The following is a 21550-nucleotide window of genomic DNA, read 5'->3' as shown; positions in this document are numbered from 1 at the left end:
ATTTCTCACCCTGCTGCTGCTTCTCCCAACCCCTGGATAATCCTTGTTACCTCCCTTATTATACTGCCCATCTGTCTCTAGCCACTCTACTCCTACTCCTAAAGAATAAAATAAACAAAATAAAGCATTAACTTGCTATGCAATGGTTGGCAGCCCTCAGAGGTCAGTTACACACCTTTACACAAAAAAGTGAAGAAGACAGTATGTATATATTCATTTTTTAGAAATCTCATATTGCAATTTAAATCGTACTAAAAAACAATATTCAGTTCAGATGCCAAGGTAAGTCTCTTTTTATCATATTTTTTTAACAGAGATATAACACTTAAGGATTTGAACTGCTGATTATCTGGTTATTCACTCTGATTAATTTTGCATTTATTCTTCTAGTCTGATATAATTTATTTTTATTATTTATATTTTAATTTCCTTTGCCAATAAATGGGAAATATTTTTTTAAATATACAAAACTTTAGAGTAAAACAAACTCACTTGAGGCATGCAGTTCATCTAGTTCTAAATTAAAGTGATGTACAGGGGAGGCAGCAGAACTCATCATACGCTTGATCAGTGCTAAAAACAGTCTATACCAATTATACATTACATAATTTGATGTAACAGAAATGCTGATGCAATATAGCACAAGTAGTTTAGGTTCAGTGAAAACTACTTTGAATACATTTATGCAAATCAACTGTATGCAGTAATTTTCAGAACGAAACTGCAATTCTCCACGATTACCAGGAGGTAAGTTTAAACAAAATTAGCATTTAGGACCAAGCTGTTGGGACACTGAATGCAGGAGTAAGTGGTTGAAGTGCACTAATAATCACTATTTTAAAACAAATGAAGCATAAAAATACAAAGAGATCTTCCTATTTTTTTCATATTATTCATCACGGATGTGCATAGACCACCCCACCCCCAAAATCTAAAAAAAACAAAACATAGAAACTAAAATTTATAGAGAACAGCAGTATTTTTGACAATATTGTAGAAAAAGAGACAAAATCTATTATGTTCAGCATAAGCTGCAGGAAATCCATCAAAAAGATAAAGCATGTCCTAATTTACTATGAAAATTCATCCTGCCAGACCTGCAGTTAAGAGTTAAAGAAACAAGATTATAAACCTTTACATTATTATTCTGGAATCCCATTAATTTCGTTGGGATTACTATACAACTAAGAATTGAGATCTTATTACTATTATTTCCAAGTTATAAAGTTAGTATTACAGAACATTATAGCTCAGCCTCTTACCCTATTGAAACCTTCTAAATGTGTTAGAATTATAATTCCAGTAACCCCCAGAAAGATCATTTTTAATGCACAGATAAACTAAGAACAAACTTCCATAAGTTAATGGATAATGACACAAAAGCATATGCTTAGAAGTAAAGGACATGTGACATTAGAGTATACAAATTGAACAGCCATTTAAACTTGAAAAAAAAGATAGACACCAAGATGAATATCTCCATCATTTAATGTTATTATAGCTACAACAGAATGTCTAGTACTCTAATCAATATTTTCTTGTTATAGCTTTCTCACTCTCATGAACACGTTAACATAGTAAGTCGCTGTAAAATTACTTTTGCCCACCTATCTACCTAAATAGGACAATAAAGGAACATTATTTGCCACTTTTCAAACTACTATTATTGAATCTGAGTTAGATTTCTGAAAGGGTATGCATCTACGGATAAGGCAATTACAACATTGTTTTAATTTGTGCATGCAGTTTATGCCATACCTCTTAAAAGAGATCTGCACTAAATGGAGCAGATTCATCCTTTTAATTTTATTTTGTATCATACACACTTCAATGGACAATAAATTCCTATTTGTACAATCCAACTTCACAGTATTTCTTCCAGGTACAAGAAAAATCTGAGATGAAAATGACAAAAAAAAGAGATACAGCAAAGGAAGAAGCTAATAAAAGGAGAATTAAATAGGCGCAGTGCTGTTTATATGCTACAGCTCCACATAATCACACTGAACATGGTAATTAGGCAAGGATAAACTTAGGAAACTTTACTTCCATGTATCTCAGAAAGACTCCAATATCTGGTCTGGAAATTAAGTTAAATGAGCAAATATGTGCAAACAAGTTAATATCAGATTCTCAGAAAATCTTCAAACCCTTGGCAAATTACAGAAGCAGCAGTATTATTTAATATATAAAGTCAATCAAGAGACGAGATATATGCTGATATCTTTAGAGTGCCCAAACTAGTGAGAAGTGCTTTCAATGCAACTGTGCATAAAGGAGATGCAGTGAGTAGCATAGGAGGTAGGATATGCTCGTAGATGGCTAACATGATCAGAATGTACAAAGTTGACCGTCTTAACAAGGACCCGATGCTGTCGTCGAGCCTGGACCATGTTCTCGATGTCACTTGCTAGGATGACAGAATCAGCTTTGGAATACAAATAGAGCTCAGGCCATTTAGAAGGTTGGTTCAACATTGCTTCATAATGGCTTTCATGTATAAAGCGGGTCATAGGATACAACACAATCCGCAATGTCACTACCAGCAATGCAAATGACAGTAGAAGAAAGTGCTTTATGCACATATTGTATGATGCTAAGACAACTGAGAGAGCACGAACCCCACCCCTCAAGTTCTTCTTGCCAGGTGCACTATCAAAAACAGTTCCCACTACCCTCAGATGCTGGAATTGCTGTTGAGTGTGAAGAAGTTCCACAATGTAACGATAGAGCATGAACCCGCCATTGCTGAAGACATGAAAGAGTAGAGGCTTCGTCTCCACTTTGTAATCAAAAAGGAGCTCCAATAGTTTTGTAGCCAGTGTCTGCATGGATTTTATACCCAAGGATTCTGAAAAGAACACATGTCTCCATGGCGCTGTATACCGGATCACTACACATCCCTGTGAGGAATACACATGTTTTACTGTGAGTTTATAATTTCCTTTTTTTTTTAAATGACAAAATGTGTTAACAGGACTCATATTTAGTAGAATTAAGTATTACTATTTTCAGTGTCAGTAATTCAAGCAAGTAGTCATAGCTTATAGCTTAATCTATCGCTGTGTTGTTAACATAGTAGACAATCATTCAGATAGCACAGGATCGAAATGTCAAACCAGGAGTGGGAAATTCAGGTTATTCTTCACCTCAGATACAAAAGTTAACTGGGTTGTCTTGAACGAGTCAATCTTTCTCACCCTCTCTTCCCTCACAGAAAAATAAGATGAAGAGTTCTATATGTGCTGCTTTGAGCTACTGAATAAAATGCAGGATATGTACCATATTTTTTGGAGTATAAGATGTACCGGAGTATAAGATGCACCAAGATTTTGAAGAGATAAATTTTTTTTAAAAAGGTTTTACACTCTGCAGACCTTCCAAACCCTCTGTACGCCTCATTTTCTGTGAAAAACGGGGCATGCAGATAGTTTGAGAGGCCTGCAAAGTGCTCCTGGGGACTTGGGTGTGTGTGTGTGCAAAAAAGAGCAAAAAACGGGCCATTTTTCACTCGTTTTTGCCCTCCCCAGCCCCCAGGAGCACTTTGCAGACCTCCCAAACCCTCTGCACATCCATTTTTGTGAAGGGTTTCGGGAGGCCTAAAATGCTGTATTCAGTGTATAAGACTCACCCAGATTTTCACCCTCTTTTTTGGGGGGAAAAGGTGCATCTTATACTCCGAAAAATACGGTACCTACCTATGTTGGTGGTAAAAAGCTGGACTAATGACAGCTCCCCTTGCCTATGCCTGTTGCAGTGCCTCTGCAGTCACATGATCAAAATTTGGGTACTTACAGTCACAGAGGTGCTTCAACTACCCTCCCAGCATCTCTCCCTAGGTTAAATTCCAGCTTAGATTTTTTTAATTTTTTTTTACATAGAATTTTCATGGAGAAACTGATTTCTCGTTTGATACTTTAAAAATTCTGAATAGGTCTTTTATGGGAAAAGTGAAGATGCTACACCTGGTATTGTTTTTTTTCCTTGTCGATTTCTGAATAGGCCAAGAATGGTTCTTTCATTTACAGATAGCAATTGTAAGATGAATTTATATAGGAAAAAATAATATTCACCTTCTGTTGATAGATGGCGCTGTATTTCTCTAGATACCTGTCCTTGCAGCCGGCCCATCCAAGCATTATCACCACCACCGGAGGATTTATTTTGTCTCCTTTTTCCAAATAAGTTTCTGAAAATTAAAAAAAATAAATTAAAAAAAATAAAATCTGCATCTTGACAAAAAAATAATCCTAGCCCTAGGGCTCCAAAAAGGATGCAGGTGCATGTCAATATCGGTGGCCAAATACCAACTACCTCGTAGTTGCATTGACCTTTTTCCCCCCCTGATAAGTTCATACACCCAAAGGTTAAAAGCATCTGAGCGCTGGGAAGAGATTCCAGACACGTGTGTCAATGAAACCCACCTTGGCTCTCATTACGACCCACGTCCATTTCCCCTCACCGATTCTCTGTCAGCCAATTCCTTCCAGCTCATTCACTCACCTGCACTTCGTTCCAAGGGAAAATCCACCACGCAGCCCAACTCCCTCGCTCGCCTCCCCATTGCTGCACCGGCGTTCGCAACCGCCGCTTCCGTCGTGTTCCTCCTCCCCGCTCCGTTTCCACCTGCCCCCACTCTCCGTCCCGGAAATGCCCGACTTTTTTGTCCACCCAAACAGGAAGGATGGCCGAGCGCGCGCGACAATTCTACCGCGTTCTCCCTTAGCAACTTCGCGGCCCTAGCAACCGAGTCCCCGCTCGCCACCCCCACCCCCCGCAAGAAGAAAAGCGGCTTGAGGCCGCTCGGATCCGTCGTTGCCCCCGAAGGGCATCCCGACCGGAAAAAGTGCGCAGCCGAGGCTTGGATACTTTACTATATACGCCGGGGATATATATGCGTGGTACGGGGAACTTTTATCTGAGGAAAAGCGAAGCGAGACGATAGTAAAACTAGGGGTCCTCAAAAGCGGAAGACGGAAAGAGACGGCGGGGGGGGGGATGCGGACTGGAGAGCACTGGATGCCGTCTACAATAGCCTGAAGCCGAGCGAGCTTTGGGGAGGCTGTTTAGGCGGCTCTGAAGCAATGGGAGATTTTACAGTAAGGTTATATTTTTTGCACTTCACGGCTGATCTCTGAGGAAGAAAGAAGGGAAGAGGAGCAAAAGAGAATGAAAATTGCAAGTGTTGCTCCCTTGAAAACGAGGTTTTGTTTTTGCACTTTTACTGTGTGTGTGTGTGTGCGTACGCCCGCCCGCGCACGCACACCCACAAAAAAAAAACACAGTAGTTTTTTTAAAAACAGATTAACGGAAGGGATCCTGTACTGTAGATGAGGGGTCTCCAACCTTAGCAACTTTAAGCCTGGCGGACTTACTCCCAGAATTCTCCAGCCAGTCGGCTGGGGTATTTGGGAGTTGAAGTCCGCCAGGCTTAAAGTTGCCGAGGTTGGAGACCCCTGCTGTAGGTGATCTAGTCCAATCCCCCGCCCAAGCAGGCAACCCTACCTACACCATCTCTGACAAATGGCAGTCCAACCTCTTCTTAACAGTGTACTGTGCCCCTAACAACTGCATGGTAGAATAATTCCCAGACATGAAGGCAAGAAGGGGCTTACTGTTAGACAGCTGGGGTCAGTTTTCCGCCCAAGGTTTAGCAAAAAAACAACAACAACCTGTGAATATTGTTGTTGTTTTCCTTATTGTACAAGAAATCCAGCTAAGTGATAAAGAGCACAAAGACAATTGTAGCTCAAAATGCTAAAAGGGCTGCTCTTGATTTGACATGCAGAAGGGTTTTCAAAAAATTTCAGAGATGCAGAACACTGAGAAGTCAATAGATTGATAAATAAAGGGCAGAAGGCAGCAGTAAAGCTTTTATACAGGTAGTCCTCAACATACGACCAAAATTGACCCCAAAATTTATGTTGTTAAACATGAAATTTATTAAGTGAGTTTTGCTCCATTTTACGAGTTTTCTTCCCACATTTGCTAAGTGAATCATTGCTGTTGTTAAATTAGTAACACAGTTGTTAAGTGAATCTGGTCCCCCCCCCATTTACTTTCCTTGTCAGAAGATTGCAAAAGATGATCGCATGACCCCAGGACACTGCAACCATCGTAAATGTGAGTCAGTTATCAAGCATATGAATGTAAGTTTAATGTGGCTAAAGGAGTGGTGTAAAAAGGAAAGCTTTGGTTTTATTAGTCATGATGTTTGCAGCTGGTCCAATGAAAAACTGTACAAAAGAGATGGTTTGCACCCATCCAAGAAAGGGACTGAGTTACTTGGCATTAAATTCACAGATTTTCTGGATAAACATTTAAACTGAACAGCAGGGACAGAGAATTAATTGATACAGAACATTTCTGTCCCCAGCAATCTAAAATTCACAGGGTTATCAGTGCATATAACATAGATGTTTGTGCGGGTAAGATTATCAGTCCTGCTGTCAAGCAAAACCAAGCATTTAATAGTGAGTGCCATACCATGTGCATGAATCATACAAGTGGCAAGAAAATAGGGGCAAGTCAGGCATAACACAGGTTATGTAGACAGTAAACACAGGGTCAATCAAAATTGACTCAAATGTCTATACACCAATGCACAGAGTATGAGGAATAAACAGTGAATTAGAAATTCAAGTAAATGAGGGCAAATATGATATTGTTGCCATTACAAAAACTTGGTGGGATGAAACCCACAAATGGAACATACAGCTAGAAGGATTTAAATTATTTAAAAGAAATAGACCAAATAAAAGAGGAGGTGGAGTTGCACTATATATAAGAAATAACTACATCTCTACAGAAATAGAACACAACAATGATGAGAACTATCTTGAATGCATTTGGGTCAATATTAAAGATTGCCGGGGGAGGGGAGAATGACATTGCCATAGGTCTCCACTACAGGCCACCCAACCAATCAGAGGAAGTAGATGAACTTTTTCCTAGTCAGCTAACTAAGGTATGTAGGAAGCACATCACAATAGTAATGGGGGACTACCCTGACATCAACTGGGAAACAAACTGCACCAAGTGGAAGATCCAACAGGTTCCTAACAAACCTAGCAGACAACTTTGTTTCCCAAAAAGTAGAGAAGGGAACAAGGGGATCAGCCATATTGGACTTCATTCTCACTAACAGAGGAAATGATAGAAGGTGTTGAAGCCACAGGAACCCTGGGGGCAAGTGACCATGCAATATTGGAATTCAACATTATGCAAACACAAGTAGTAGAACAAAGTCAAACTAGAGTCTTGGACTTTAACAGAGCTAATTTCAATAAACTTAGAGAGAGCTTGGGAAGAATTCCATGGATGAGACTCCTCAAGGGGAAAACAACTCAAGAAGCTTGGGAAATTTTGAAAAATGAGATTACAAAAGCCCAGTCTAGCACAATACCAATGAAGAAGAAAAATAACAGCTCCCAAAAGAAACCAGCATGGCTGCATAACGAACTCTCTGACAAATTGAAAGACAAAAAAGGTAAATATAAAAAGTGGAAAGAGGGGGACATAACTAAGGCAGAATATCAGCAAATAGCCCCAGCCTGTAAAGATGAAGTGAGGAAAGCTAAGGCTCAATGAAGAAAGGCTTGCCACAAAAGTAAAAAATAAAAAAAGCTTCCAACATGTTAAAAACAAGAAAAAGGTTAAGGAAACAATTGGTGCATTGCTGGGAGAAAGTGGCAAGAAGGTGACAAGCAACAGAGAAAGCAGAACTATTTAACTCATTTTTTGCATCTGTCTTTACACAAAGGGATAAAACAGTCCAACCTATCAAAAACAGCACCACAAAAATCAGATTAGGAACACAAGTTGAAATAGAGAAGAAAATGATAAGTGAGCACCTGTCTATCCTAGATGAGTTCAAATCACCAGGACCGAATGGATTACACCCCAGTGTTCTGAAGGAACTGGCAGACGAGATCTCAGAACCACTAAACTATATCTGCCAGAGATCCTGGAGCACCAGGGAACTGCCAGAGGACTGGAAAAGAGTTGATGTGGTTCAAAAAAGGAAAAAAAATAGATCCAGGAAACTACAGACTTATCAGCCTGACCACAATACCAGGAAAGATTCTGGAAAAGATAAGCAACGAATTAGCGAACACCTAGAAGTAAATAAAGTAATAGCCAAAAGCCAACATGGGTTTGTCAATAACAGATCATGCCAGACTAATCTTATGGCATTCTTCAACAAAGTGACAAAATTAGTGGACCAGAGGAATGCCGTCGATATAGTTTACTTGGACTTCAGTAAGGCATTTGATAAGGTAGACAATAACCTACTACTAGATAAAGTAGAAGAATGTGGTTAGACAGAATCACCAGATGGATTTGTAACTGGCTGACTGACTGTGTAGTCCTCAATGGAACTGCATCTACATGGTGGGAAGTATGCAGTGGAGTACCCCAAGGCTCTGTTTTAGGCCCAGTACTCTTCAACATCTTCATCAATGATTTGGATGAGGGAATAAATGGGGAACTCATCAAATTTGCAGATGACACTAAGCTGGCAGGAATAGCCAACACTCCAGAACATAGGCTTAAGATACAGAAGGATCTTGACAAACTTGAACATTGGGCACTATCTAATAAAATGAAATTCAATAGTGAAAACCATTTTGGCAAGAAAAACAAAATGCACAGGTATTTCAGTGTATCTGAAATATTGAGCAGTATACAGTATAGGTGGTATCTTGCTCAATAGTAGTAACTGTGAGAGGGATCTTGGAGTCCTAGTGGACAACCATTTAAATACAAGCCAGCAGTGTGCAGCAGCTGCCAAAAAAGCCAACACAGTTCTAGGCTACATAAACAGAGGGATAGAATCAAGATCACGTGAAGTGTTAATACCACTTTATAATTCCTTGATTCAGTTTTGGTCACCACGATGTAAAAAAGATGTGAAGACTCTAGAAAGAGTGCAGTGAAGAGCAACAAAGAGGATTAGGGGACTGGAGGCAAGAACATATGAGGCACGGTTGCAGGAACTGGGTATGTCTAGTTTAATGAACAGAAGGACTAGAGGAGACATGATAGTGTTCCAATATCTCAGGAGTTGCCACAAAGAAGAGGGAGTCAAACTATTCTCCAAGGCACCTGAGAGTAGAACAAGAAGCAATGGGTGAAAACTAATAAAGGAACTTAGAACTGAGGAGAAATTTCCTGACAGTTAGAACAATCAATCAATGGAACAACTTGCCTCCAGAAGTTGTGAATGTCCCAAGACTGGAAGTCTTTAAGAAGTTGTTGGATAGCCATTTGTCTGAAACGGTATAGGGTTTCCTGCCTAGGCAGGGGGTTGGACTAGAAGACCTCCAAGGTCCCTTCCAACTCTGCTATTGTATTTATATTTGTAAATCACATGATCATGGGGATGCTGCAATGGTCATAAGTGTGAAAAACAAGCATAAGTCACTTTTTTTCAGTCCCATTGTAACTTCGAATGTTCACTAAGTGAACTGTTGTAAGTCGAGGACTATCTGTATATTGTTTCCAGGAAAATATATCTATAAAGCCACAAACTGTTCATTGCTGTAGTTTTCTGTTAACAATTGTTAACTGTTTCTAGCTGTTGCTCTCAATGAGCATTCTAGTTAACAGATTAGTAAAGTTAAATCTAAATTGCTCTTTTTTGCTGGTAGTACTCAGCTTTTCTAAGGATGTATTGTGCTGTAATCCTTGCCCTCTGGGCTCAATTATCTAAAATGTTGTTGCATTGTCAAGGCTCAAGTCAACTTGAACAAATAAGACCTGAAGCAGCCAATTAGTTTTCAAAGAATAAACTACATTAAAAAAAATGTGTGGTTGCCAACAGTATTTAAGGCTGTTGCATATTCTTGAGTTTAAAAAGATGAAACAGAAATGTTTGATCCATATTATACATAATTAAAATAAATGCATATGTTTGGAATAGCTATTTTTTCTTGCAGAACATTGAAGTGAGATGAATTTTATCATATTTCCATTTTTTGTACTTATCCTTTTTTTTTTTAATTATTTTTATTTTTTATTACACAGACAACAATGGGAAAGGGAGAGGATGGAAAAAAAAAGAAAGAAAAGGAAAAAGGGGGGGGGAGGGAAAACCCATCTTCACATATAATATGTCGTTTAGTCACAGGTGCATCCCTACTAAGTTTATACATCCCGTATCTCTCTATTGTATATTTGATAAGCACCACAATGAGCTAGGGTTTAAGAACCAAAAAACAACAAAATAAAACAAGGGAGAGAGAGAGGAAAAAAAAAGGAAAAAAGGGGTAGGGGGAGGAGGGGGAGGCCAAAAAGGGCAAAAAAAAAAAAGTCCAAAAAGGAATGGAAAAGAAAAGAGGAAAAAAAAAAAACCATCATCACATGCAGTATGTCGTTTGATTACGGTTGTTTTAACATCTACATCTTCAAATAATGTTTACCATCTCAGATATTTCCTCTAATGTAACTAAAGGTCTCATTTTCCTTCTACAATATATATTCAGTTAACATTAGCATTATTTTCCCCCAGAGAATATACTTCTATTCATTGTTAACCTTGCATTTCATACCTTCAAACAGAGATCTTATTCCTTCATTGTTCAACAAGGCATCGCTGCCTATATATACCAGTTTTCATTTGTTCCCCTATTAGAATTGCCTTATCAGCAGCGAAATATCATTATAGTAAGTTCTTAACCTTATACATTATATCACCAGTCCTTATATTAGTACTTCCTTATATCATTGTTGAATTATTTCACAGCATAATTATATCATTATTTACTTTCTCCAATTAAGACATAAGTGTATCATTTTTCATTTCCAAGATTTTGTTTTTTTTTCCTTTAGCCATTGATAAAACAAGTCCCATATCTTATAAAATTGTTCATCCTCTTGCTCTCTAATTTCAAATGTCAATTTACTCATTTCGGCACAGTCCATTATTTTTCGAATGATTTCTTCCTCTTTTGGTATTGTTTCATTTTTCCAGTTTTTTGCAAGTACAATTCTGGCTGCTGTTAACACATTTACAATCAAATATTTTAAGTCTTTGTTGTAGATTTCTGGTAAGATTCCCAATAAAAAGACCTCTGGTTTAAAGTCTATTTGTTTGTGTATCATTTTCTCCAACCACATGTGGATTTTAGTCCAGTATCTTTTGGCTTCAGTGCAAGTCCACCACATGTGGTAGTATGAGCCAGGTATCTGGTGACATTTCCAACACTTTTCTGATTTATTCTTGAACATTCTTGCGATTCTGGTCGGGGGTAGGTGCCACCTGTAAAACATCTTATACAAGTTTTCTCTATATGCAGTAGACATTGTCATTTTGTAATTTTGAGACCACAATTTCTGCCAATTCTCTAAATCAATCCCATACTTAAAATTTTTCCCCCAAGCAATCATAGTTTCTTTAACTTGTTCTTCATGCAATTTAAACTCCAATAAATATCCATATAGTTTTTTAATTATTTTTTCATCAGTACCTGTTAGAATTTTGTCTAGCTCAGTCATTTTATTATAGAGACATTTAGTTTTTCTATCTTCATTATATCTAGATTGTATCTGTACATATGAATACCAGTTCATTTCCATCCCTTCTTGCTTCAACTCTTGACTAGATTTGAGCTCACCCTCTGTATTCAGTAATTCTATATATCTAACTGTTTGTTCCTTTTTATGTATTATCGGATACGAGAATGCTTCAATTGTTGATGTCCAGACTGGAATTTTTAAATAATGTAATTTTTTAATCTTTTCCCAATTTAACAACAACGCCTCCCTTATATAATGTCTTCTAAAATAACCATGTGGTTTAGTTCCCTTATACCATAAGAAAGCATGCCATCCCAACAGCAGATCGTGACCTTCTACGTTCAATAATCTAGAGTTTTTTAATAATATCCACTCTTTAATCCACATCAGGTTTGCTGCCTGATAGTATAGCTCCCAATCGGGTAATCCAAAACCTCCTCTTGATCTAACATCTTGTAGTAATTTAAGCTTTATTCTAGCTTTTTTCCCTTGCCAAATAAATTTCAAAACTATTTTATTTAAGTCTAGAAAAAAATCCTTACCCAGTCTAATTGGGATTGTCTGAAACAGATATAGAATTCTAGGTAGAATGTTCATTTTAATTGTGGAGATTCTTCCCATCATTGATAAATGCAAGTTTTCCCATTTCTCCAAATCGATTGCTATTTGTCGTTTTAATCTGGTATAATTATCCTCTTTAAGAGTGCTACATCTAGGTGATAAATGTATCCCCAAATATTTAATCTTACTTGTGTTTTGAATCTGCAACATTTCTGACAACTGTTCCTTTTGTGTAGCTGGGATATTCTTTGTCATGATCTTTGTTTTATCTTTGTTTATTTTCAAGCCTGCTACTTCTCCATATTCCTCTATTCTTTCTAACAATTTGGGTGCGGTTTCTAATGGATCTTCAAGAATGAAGACTAAGTCGTCTGCGAACGCTTGCAGTTTATACTCTTCTCTCTTAATTTTCATTCCTCTTATTTCTTCTTCTTCTCTAATCTTTCTATTTAAGACCTCTAGTGTTAGGACAAAGAGTAGCGGTGATAGTGGGCAGCCTTGTCTTGTACCTCTCTTTATTTCAATCGGTTCTGTTAGTTCTCCATTTACCATTATCTTTGCTGCTTGTTTCTGGTATATCGTTCGTATACTTTGAGTGAATTTCTTGCCAAAGTTCATCTGCTCCAGTTGCAAAAACATAAACTGCCAATTCACATTATCAAAGGCCTTCTGCGCATCGAGGAACATCAATGCCAATTGTTTTTCTGGGTGGGCCTCATAGTATTCCAAGGTATTCAAAATTATTCTCATATTGTCTTTGATTTGTCTTTTAGGTAAAAAGCCATTTTGGTCTGAATGAATGAAGCCATTTAAGAATTTTTTAAGTCTCTCAGCTAGTATCGATGCAAATAGCTTGTAGTCTGAGTTTAATAAAGAAATTGGTCTATAATTCTTGATTTGTGTTGGATCAGTCTCTTCCTTGGGTAGTAATGTGATATACGCTTCTGACCATGACTTCGGTATTTGGTTCTCAGTCATCACTTCATTCATGACTTGTAAAAGTGGGAGGGTCAATATTTCTTCAAATGTTCTATAGAATTCCACGGGTAGGCCATCTGGTCCTGGGGCTTTCCCATTGTTTTGTTTTTTAAGTGCCTCTGTTAGTTCCATCATTGTTATTTTTCTTTCTAACATTGTTCTAGTTTCATCTGGTACCTGGGGGAGATTGGCATCTTGTAGATACTTTTTGACTCGTCCCTCCTCCACCTTCTCTTGTTCATAGAGTTTAACGTAGTAGTCATGTATAATTTTTTTTTTTTCGGTATTCCCATATTGAATTTCTCCTTGTTTATCTCTTAGTTGAAGTATTTTCTTTGTTTCTCTCTCTTTTTTCATCTTATATGCTAACCACCTGCCTGGTTTGTTCGCATTTTCAAAATAATTCTGTTTGGCACCTCTAATTTTTTGTGCCAGTTCTTCCTTTTCTAATAGGTCCATTTTGTGTTTAATTATGTCCATTTTTATTTTAACATCTTTTTTTTGTGGTGCTCTCTGTAGGTCTCTTTCAAGTATTTTATAGTCATTGTCTAAAGCTTTGTGCATTTGTCTTTTTTTTGAGTTTCTCTTCCTTGTGTAGTCTATTGTCAAACCTCTGATAACAGCCTTCATTGTGTCCCAGAGATTCTGCAACGACGTATCTTCTTTCCTATTTTCTTTAAAAAAAAGGACTAGCTCTTTTTCCATTTTTTGTACAAACTCTTTTTCTTTCAATATAGTGTTGTTTAGTGTCCATCTAGATCTTGCCCTTTGGCCTTTCCATTTAATTAAAATTGGATTGTGGTCCGCCCAGGTACTTGCTTCAATCTCAATTTCTTTTATGTTGGAGCTCAACTCCGCTGAGACCCATATCATATCTATTCTAGAGAATGAAGAATGTCTTATTTGAGTAGAAGGTATATTGTTCTTTTTTAACGTTTCTTTCTCTCCATATATCTTTTAAATTTAGTTCATCTGTCATCCTAAAAAAAGATTTCGGCAGAGGCTTCCTATTTAATTTTTTTGTTTTATGTGTTTTATAGTCCATATTTTGATTCACAATGCCATTAAGTCTCCCATCATACAAATATCAGCATAGTCTAGTTCCAAAACTTTTTTGTGTAGTTTTTTGTAGAATTCATCTTGTTTTTCATTGGGGGCGTAGATTCCAATTAGGAGTGTCTTTTTAGTATCCATAATTTCCACCATCAAAATTCTTCCCTCTTCCTCTGCGTATACTACTTTTGTTGGGATGTTGCCTTTAATATAGAAGACCACTCCTCTTTTCTTACAATTTGCCCATGATGAAAACATTTTCCCAAGCTTTGGTTGAGTCAGTAAATGTTCATATTTCTTTTGAATATGTACTTCTTGCAGACAGATTATGTCGAGTTGTAATTTCTCTAATTTATGGAATACTTTCTTCCTTTTAGTTATCGAATTGAGTCCATTAATGTTAATTGTAATCATTTTTCTTTCTTCCATGTTTATACTTTATATACAGGGTTTATCGCTCTAGTGGATCTAGGTTCTCGTTTTTCTTTGCGGCTCCCATTCCCTGTCTCCCCTTCTTTCTCACTTCCACCTACTGCTCCTTCTATTTTTTTGGTCGCGGTTACAGGTGGTTCCAGTATTTGTATCACTGCATCGTCTTTCCCAGCTTTCTCCGCCGTTTCTCTAAAGTATTCTTCGTAGAAAGCTTCTGCCTTCTCAGTTGTATCTATCCTGTGTCTTTGTCCTTGCCAAGTACATAATAAACCTTCCGGTATGAGCCATCTGTAGTTAACACCTTTTTTTATCAATACTTTGGTCAGAAATTGATATTCTCTTCTCCTCTCTCTCACCTCTCTTGGAATTTGTTTGAGTACTACAATCTCCTTTCCTTTATATTCTAATTTTCTATCTCTCATTTTCTGTAGGATTTGTGATTTAATTGTTTTCTTAGTGAATCTTACATGCACTTCTCTTGGAAGAGCATTTCTCATTGCATACCTTGTGTATACTCTAAGAGTCTCATCGATTGTTTCTTTTATTTGGTCCTGGGACATCCCCAGAACATCTATCAAAATATTTGAAATTATCTGAACTAAGTCCTCTCCTTTTTCTTCTTCTATGTTTTGAAATCTTAAAAAAAATTCAGACCTGTCCATCTCCCATCTTAATATTCCACTGCTCTCTCTTTCTACATCACTTAGTCTGATCTCTAGCTTTTCAGTTTTCTTCTCTCCTTCTTGAATCTTATTTTCAATTTTTTGAATCCTATTTTCATATTTCAGCATCCAGTTGTGTATACTTTCTACTTTTCCTTCCATATTATCAACTTTTTGCACTATGCTTTGGTTTTGTTGTTCCATTGCCTCCATTTTTTTTACAAGGGTATCGTTTCCTGCTTGCATTTTCTGCATCATTTGTATAAGTGTTTCAAAGTTGGCTTCTCTTTTTCCTGATGGGACATCGTCTGTGTTGTCCTCTGGCCTCCCACAGGTGAGGGGGCAGGGGTTGATATAAAGCCAGAGGCAGCTGCTTTTCTGCTCATAGCCAATTAGTATTAGAGGGTGGAGGGTTATAAGTATAGTGGATTAAGTACGTAAAGTACACAGAGGAGAGGGGGGGGAGATAAGAAAGGGGAGAAAAGAGAAAGGGAATGAAAAGAGAGAAGGGAGAGAAAAGGAAGGAAAGAAGAGGAAACTTTTTTTTTCAAAGATGAAATGCAGTAGAATGCAATTAAATATATATATATAAATAAGAGAGTATGAAATAGTAAAAAAAAAGGAAGACACCCCCCCTCCAAAAAGGGGAGAAGGGGTGCTTCAATTACAAGTGAGAAAAGAAAGAAGCAGAAAAAATGTAAATAGTCAAGAGGTGATCCAAAGGTTAAAAAGAATAATCAAAACGGAAAAGAAAAAAAAATGTAAAAGATCAAAAGGTCGAGGGTGATGATCAAAAAGGAAAAACTCAGTGTCGATGTCTCCACAGCCGGTAATATGAGAATGGTGTTGGGAGATGAAAGGATGTCAACAAGCTAAAACAAATGATTTTTTCCGGACTCTTTCCCCCCCCCCCCCTAAGATAAGAGTCTCTTCAAGGTCACGCTCAGCTTTGCTGTTTTATCTCACAGGTTCCCAGCTGCGTAAACACGTAAATCAAATGCATTACAGGGGGGATTTTAATGACAAAGTTCGAGTCCACAAGATGGCAGTGTTGGCTTGTAGTTTGTAGTTTACAGCTTGTTTTAGTCCGTTCCGTTTGTTAATTACTAATTGTTAAAAAAAAACATCAAAAGGGCTAAAAGGCAACGAAGAAAAAGAAACCAAAAAAAAAAAAGAAACCAGATCTTCAAAGCACTTTAAGTTTAAGATTTAGTGCCCCATTAGATTCAAAGTTAAAGGTATCGACAACAAAGAGAAGGAACGCAAAAAGCCGATTCGAATTACAAGAAAGTCCAGCCCGGCTTCCAGGAATTAAAAAAAAGGAACAGAAAAATAAACTTCCAAGTGGCAAACATTTATCACCGCCGCTTTTCTCACTTATCAGCCTTATTTTAAACTAAGTTTCCAAATTTAGGGTGTTCTCTTTCCAACAAGAAAAAAGGATTTAAAACTCACATCAAACGGCATGTTCATATTCAGTTCTCTGTCTGGGCTATGGCAGTTGCAGTCGGCATCTAAGCCGATCCGGAAGTCACTGGATTAGGAAGGCTTTCCTTAGGTTCCCAGAGATTTTGCGAACATCTCTGGGACCACTGGAGTTTCTCCCACGTCACTGTCTCTACGGGACAGCTTAGATTCAAAAGAATCCTCCAAAGAAGACTCCGGTGTAGATGGTCATTCAGGAAATGCCTGAAAGTCCGTCTTCTCACTGCTAAGCCCCGCCTTCTTCCTAGCCTGTACTTATCCTTTTTGTCTTTCAGTTTATCAGAGAGATGTTTGTGCAACCAAACCAGTTCTTGGATTTCTTAGTTTTTCCCCCCAATGGTATTGTGTAAATTTTAAATTGTTAGATTCCATTAAACATCTAGCAAAAGGGTTTATTTGGACAAAATAAGAACCCAAACATGAATAAATATATCATGGATAGATCAATTAGGACAACGTGCTAAACAGTTGTGTATAATATTTTACGCAGTTGAATCATTTGGCATGGTTGCCAGAAATTAATAATCAAGAAAAGATGACAAACAAAAGGATACTGATCACCAACTGAAAGTTATATTTTAGAGCTTCTTGCCTTTAAGAGTTATATAATACCTCCAATTTTCAAGTTTAATTATGGTATTAATGGAAAGACTACTTGATACTTTTAACCAACTTAATACTTTAGTACAGTGTTTCCCAAACTTTTGACATATGTGTACCCCTTCTATAATTTTCGTAACGCTGAGTACCCCTCATAAAAAACATATGCTTTAATAAAAATCAAAATATATTTATTTATTTATTTTTTGTTACATATGCAAAATAAACGAAAGTTATATTATAAAGAACATTTATTTGATTCAATGAGAAGGATGAAATTGTTTATGTTGAGATGACAGATCATCATAATTTGGTTCCCTGGTTGTTAATTTTAATCTGAGATGCGGTTCCACGTCCAATAGTCTGTTCCTTTTTTTCAACTTAATGTCTACAAATGCAGAAAAAGCAACTTCGCATAAATATGAAGTTGAAAAAGGCAAAATGTATTTCAGGACTTTTTCTGTTAAAACCGGATACAACACGTACCCCCACCAAACTCTTCCCGTACCCCTGGGGGTACGCGTACCACACTTTGGGAAACACTGCTTTAGTAAGACAAAAAATATCCCAAGTCTCAGCTGAATATAAAAAAGTAATGTTTATGTTAATTGTCATGTGGAATAAATAGGCAGCCTTCAAGAATCAATATATTTTAGACATTATTCAAATAACTACAAATAATAATATTTGGAGAATTATACAGAAAAGTTTGAAAAAGAGATCTAATGAATTCAGGTTATAGTCCGGTAATATATAGAAGTGTAGTTCCGAAATGTTATTTATCTAAAAATAAATAGTAGATGTGCTATGAAAAGAGAATTGTATAAGAAAATAGCCTACAGTACTGTTAGCTTACTCTGGCTATAGTCTCCATATCTCATTTCTTGTTAGCTAAATTAGAAAATGTAGTTAATGGAGGGATTTAAGCAATAGGGTAACATTTTATTAAATTTGCTAGAGCTGTTTCTGGGAAGACAGCCTAATTAAAATTAATAGAATTGCTGGTTTCTATTTCCTAAGGTTCTGAAATTATGACTGTTAAGCATTAAGATGAACAATATATTTTTCAGCTAGTTGGATGTCATTAAAAAAACCAAATCTAGTAAGAAGAAAATGGTCCATAGCACTGGCTGATACAGTCTGACATATGCAATAATTAACCAATTTAACCTATTGGCTTGGAGTTCCCAAAGGCTAAAATTATCATACTGAATTTATGATTATTTGATCATTTTGTTCAGAATATACTATTTCTCATCATTTGGTTTCCTATTCACAGTGTGGGTGAAATCCAGTGTAGAATCAGGAGAAATCTATCTTGTGCAAAGGGACTTTATTTACTCGTTATTTCTTTTCTATCATTATTAAATGATTCTATTGCCTCTCCAAAACCGTTCCTTCACTAACTGTCTGAAGGCAGACATAAGGGCCGTGAAAGTTGAAAGATAGAAAGGAATTAAATTTCACTTTCCAATCCCTTTAGTGGAAGAAGTGGAAGTTGAACTCTACATATTATGTATTATGTGGTATTAATTATTATCAATAATAATGGAGTCTTAAATTGATACTTTTAGAGCTCTTATAAATATTTATAATATATTTATTTCAGTTTGGAGTAGATTTCTTTAGAATAGATTCTATACCTAGAATCTACTACTTTTTTATCTTCTGATTGTTTATCCTTATGTTGAATAACTTTATTCTCTTTTTAAAATAGTGACAGAATTCTCTGTTTACAACAAAAAAGGGAAATCCATTATATGAATAGGGGCTTGTTTTAGGTTTTAAAGTTCTTCATAGTAACTTTGAGGACATATAGTACATATGCCAAATTGTACTATAAATTAAATAAGTATGGCTTAATAAAATTTGTATTTTTTAAATATAAGTATTAGCTATAAGTAACAGTTCAGAAATTTTCTGTAAATGAAATGATTGAACTTTACATTTTGTTCTCTTGTCAGCACAAATATTAGTTATGGCTAATGCATTTTCAGTCACAACTCTGAAAAAACTGATTTATTCTGAACTTTTTTTCTCCAAAAGCTCTTACACAGAGTAGGGTTGCTCCTGGTTCAGCTGAACCAGTAATGGAATTCAGGCCTGGGTCGCAGAACCGGCAGCGACTCAGGCCTGCCAAGTCTCCGAACCGGTTCCCTTGCCACTGCTGGGCCGCCACCATTTTGGTTTTTAGTGACTGCGCATGCGCAGTTCACTGTGAATTGTTCTCCGCATGGGCGAAGAACAATTTACATTGAACAGGGTTACGAACCAGTAGTAAAACCATCAGCAACCCACCCTGCTCCTACAGATCAGTTTCCTAATTTTGTAATGGATTTCTGTGCTTTTGTCAGGACTGGTTTGGTTTTGAAGATTTTATAAATTATTTACATAGGTTTAATGTTGCCCCAATTGTAGTTTTTTTCTAACTGTTATATCAACATTCTTGTGTAAGAATTAAATGTGAGTTTTTGTCCCATGTTTAGAACATAAATAAATGGTTCAGTGTTCTTGTTAAATGTGCATTTATTATCAAGCTGCAAGGTGTGAAAATGTTTTCGTTTGGGATTGAAAAAATGCTGCAAAATTATGAAAATATTAAGATATAAGATAAAAGGGAAGCATGAAGAAACCAGAGCTGTGAATAATCTTTAGTAAAGGAGATTAGTGGAAAAATAATAATATTACTGCCAAAATGGCTGTGTAGGGAGTTTGCTTTGGATCTATTTTAATTAACCATTCTGAATCACTTCACCAAGTCTGCCAACATCTTGAATCAGGCTATTGGCTAGTAAATCTAAAACTATGTAATTGAAAGTTGGCTTGGATTCTGGTCTTGAAATATTTCTGTTAAATATCAGAAAGAAACAATACGGTAGGTTTCCAAAGTGAAGGTGTGGGAGGAGTAACCAATGGGTATTAACCCAGCCCTCTTGCCTAGGAGACTGAGGTAATCTTTTGAGGCCACACCTATGGTCCTCCTCTGATCTCCCCAGATTAACCTCAGTCTCCGGCCTGAAAGGAACGTTACTGTGACTCTCCCTTCACTTCGAAGATTCAGGAGTATTTTTCTTACAGGATCGCTTATCTACAGGATTTTACCTTACAGCTTCTTCAATTCCACCTCTCCTCTGCCGTGCTCTGCGCTGCTGGATATAAGCCTTGCCGCTTGCCAGCGTGTGCGCGCACCCCGAGTGACCAGATGGTTGCGTTAAGGGGGAGGAAGCCTCCGCATTGCGGAGGCATCAGCAGCGACCGTGCGGCTTCTGAGGGGGCCGATGAAGACCTGCAAGGCCCGGGGATCCCTCGGAGATCGCCCCATTGTGCCACAGCTCCAGGAGGAGGCTCGGACCGCAGGTCAGCGGTCTCCATCTTGCCGCCGCCATCTTGAAGAGCACGTGGGTGAGCGCGTGATCGGCATTCTCCTACGGACGCCGAAAGCGCTCAGGAGGCACCAGTGAAGCCGGAAGAGGCTTCATCCAGGATCTACTCCGCCGGTGATCCGGGGAGTGCTCTGGAGCGGTGCCTGCTGGCAATCCAGGCCGCAGACTAGCAGCAGAAGAAAGAAGAAAGAGGATTCAGGGTCAGAAGATTGAATCCACCCCCACCTTTAAAGGCCGGCTGAGCAAAGAGGAGGTTGGTGGCACCAAAAAACTGTGAGTAAATGGCGGAGGCGGCTAGGAAAGGGATGCCAGGCCCAGAGCCCCAGGGATCCATCATCAGGACAGTGGAGGCGTCCAGGAGACAGTCCACCACTCGCATTTACAACGCCTCCTGGGTGACCTTCGTGGACTGGTGCCGAGCTAAAGGTCTCCGCCCAGCTTTGGCCTCTGTCCCACAGGTTCTGGATTTCCTCCAGGAGGGACACGAGAAGGGTCTGGCCACCAGCACCCTTAGAAGACAGGTCTCCGCCCTCTCTATGGTTTGGGGGGGATGAATGCTCCCCCCTTGTCCCAACATCCGGTACTAAGGCATTTCCTCAAAGGGGCGGCGAATCTGAAACCCTCAGAGGTCCATCGACTCCCCACCTGGGACCTACCCACGGTCCTCCAAGCCTTGACGGAGGCACCGTTTGAACCATTGAGGGAGGTTTCCCTTCAGTTTCTGACCCTTAAGGTCGTTTTCCTGGTTGCCATCACCTCAGCCAGGAGAATGTCTGAGAGCAACGCTCTCTCCAGCAGGGCGGACCTCTGCACCTTCCTAGAGAACCGGGTCATCCTCAGATTGGACCCTGCATTCATGCCCAAGGTTAACTCCCT

General features: G+C 38.1%; 2 protein-coding genes across 4 annotated transcripts in view; one reads left to right on the top strand and one right to left on the bottom strand.

Moving 5' to 3' along the window:
- Window positions 1–1439: 1439 nt before the first annotated feature.
- Window positions 1440–4619, bottom strand: TMEM53 (transmembrane protein 53). Its single transcript, XM_014068916.2, has 3 exons — window positions 4504–4619; window positions 4074–4189; window positions 1440–2903 (listed from the first exon to the last, which is right to left on the bottom strand). The coding sequence occupies exons 1-3, from the start codon at window positions 4562–4564 to the stop codon at window positions 2241–2243; spliced, it is 840 nt and encodes a 279-aa protein (XP_013924391.1). The 5' UTR covers window positions 4565–4619; the 3' UTR covers window positions 1440–2240.
- A 106-nt stretch (window positions 4620–4725) lies between these two features.
- The window catches only part of ARMH1 (armadillo like helical domain containing 1), a 42193-nt gene continuing 25368 nt past the window's right edge, over window positions 4726–21550 (top strand). The window contains exon 1 of one of the 3 annotated variants that reach the window (XM_087719788.1): window positions 4726–4846. The gene's annotated coding sequence lies outside the window, so the exon portion shown is untranslated. Of the gene's footprint in view, window positions 4902–4958; window positions 5100–21550 lie in introns of those variants that run through there. The other 2 variants (XM_087719787.1, XM_087719786.1) reach the window with 2 other exon arrangements.

The sequence above is a fragment of the Thamnophis sirtalis genome, unplaced genomic scaffold, assembly GCF_051295495.1.
Source record: "Thamnophis sirtalis isolate CommonGarterSnake01/CBP01778 unplaced genomic scaffold, rThaSir2_p1.2 scaffold_7, whole genome shotgun sequence".
Taxonomy (NCBI): Eukaryota; Metazoa; Chordata; class Lepidosauria; order Squamata; family Natricidae; genus Thamnophis; species Thamnophis sirtalis.
The sequence above is the reverse complement of the archived record's forward strand: the minus strand, read 5'-3'. Positions and strand labels throughout refer to the sequence as shown.

Excerpts from the sequence above, each read along its gene's own strand:
- TMEM53 (XM_014068916.2), bottom strand. The coding sequence starts at position 4,564 with ATGGGGAGGCGAGCGAGGGAGTTGGGCTGCGTGGTGGATTTTCCCTTG. Across the intron at positions 4,190-4,503 it reads TCCCTTGGAACGAAGTGCAG|AAACTTATTTGGAAAAAGGA; the intron begins GTGAGTGAATGA and ends TTTAATTTTCAG. Across the intron at positions 2,904-4,073 it reads GCGCCATCTATCAACAGAAG|GGATGTGTAGTGATCCGGTA; the intron begins GTGAATATTATT and ends TATTCCTCACAG.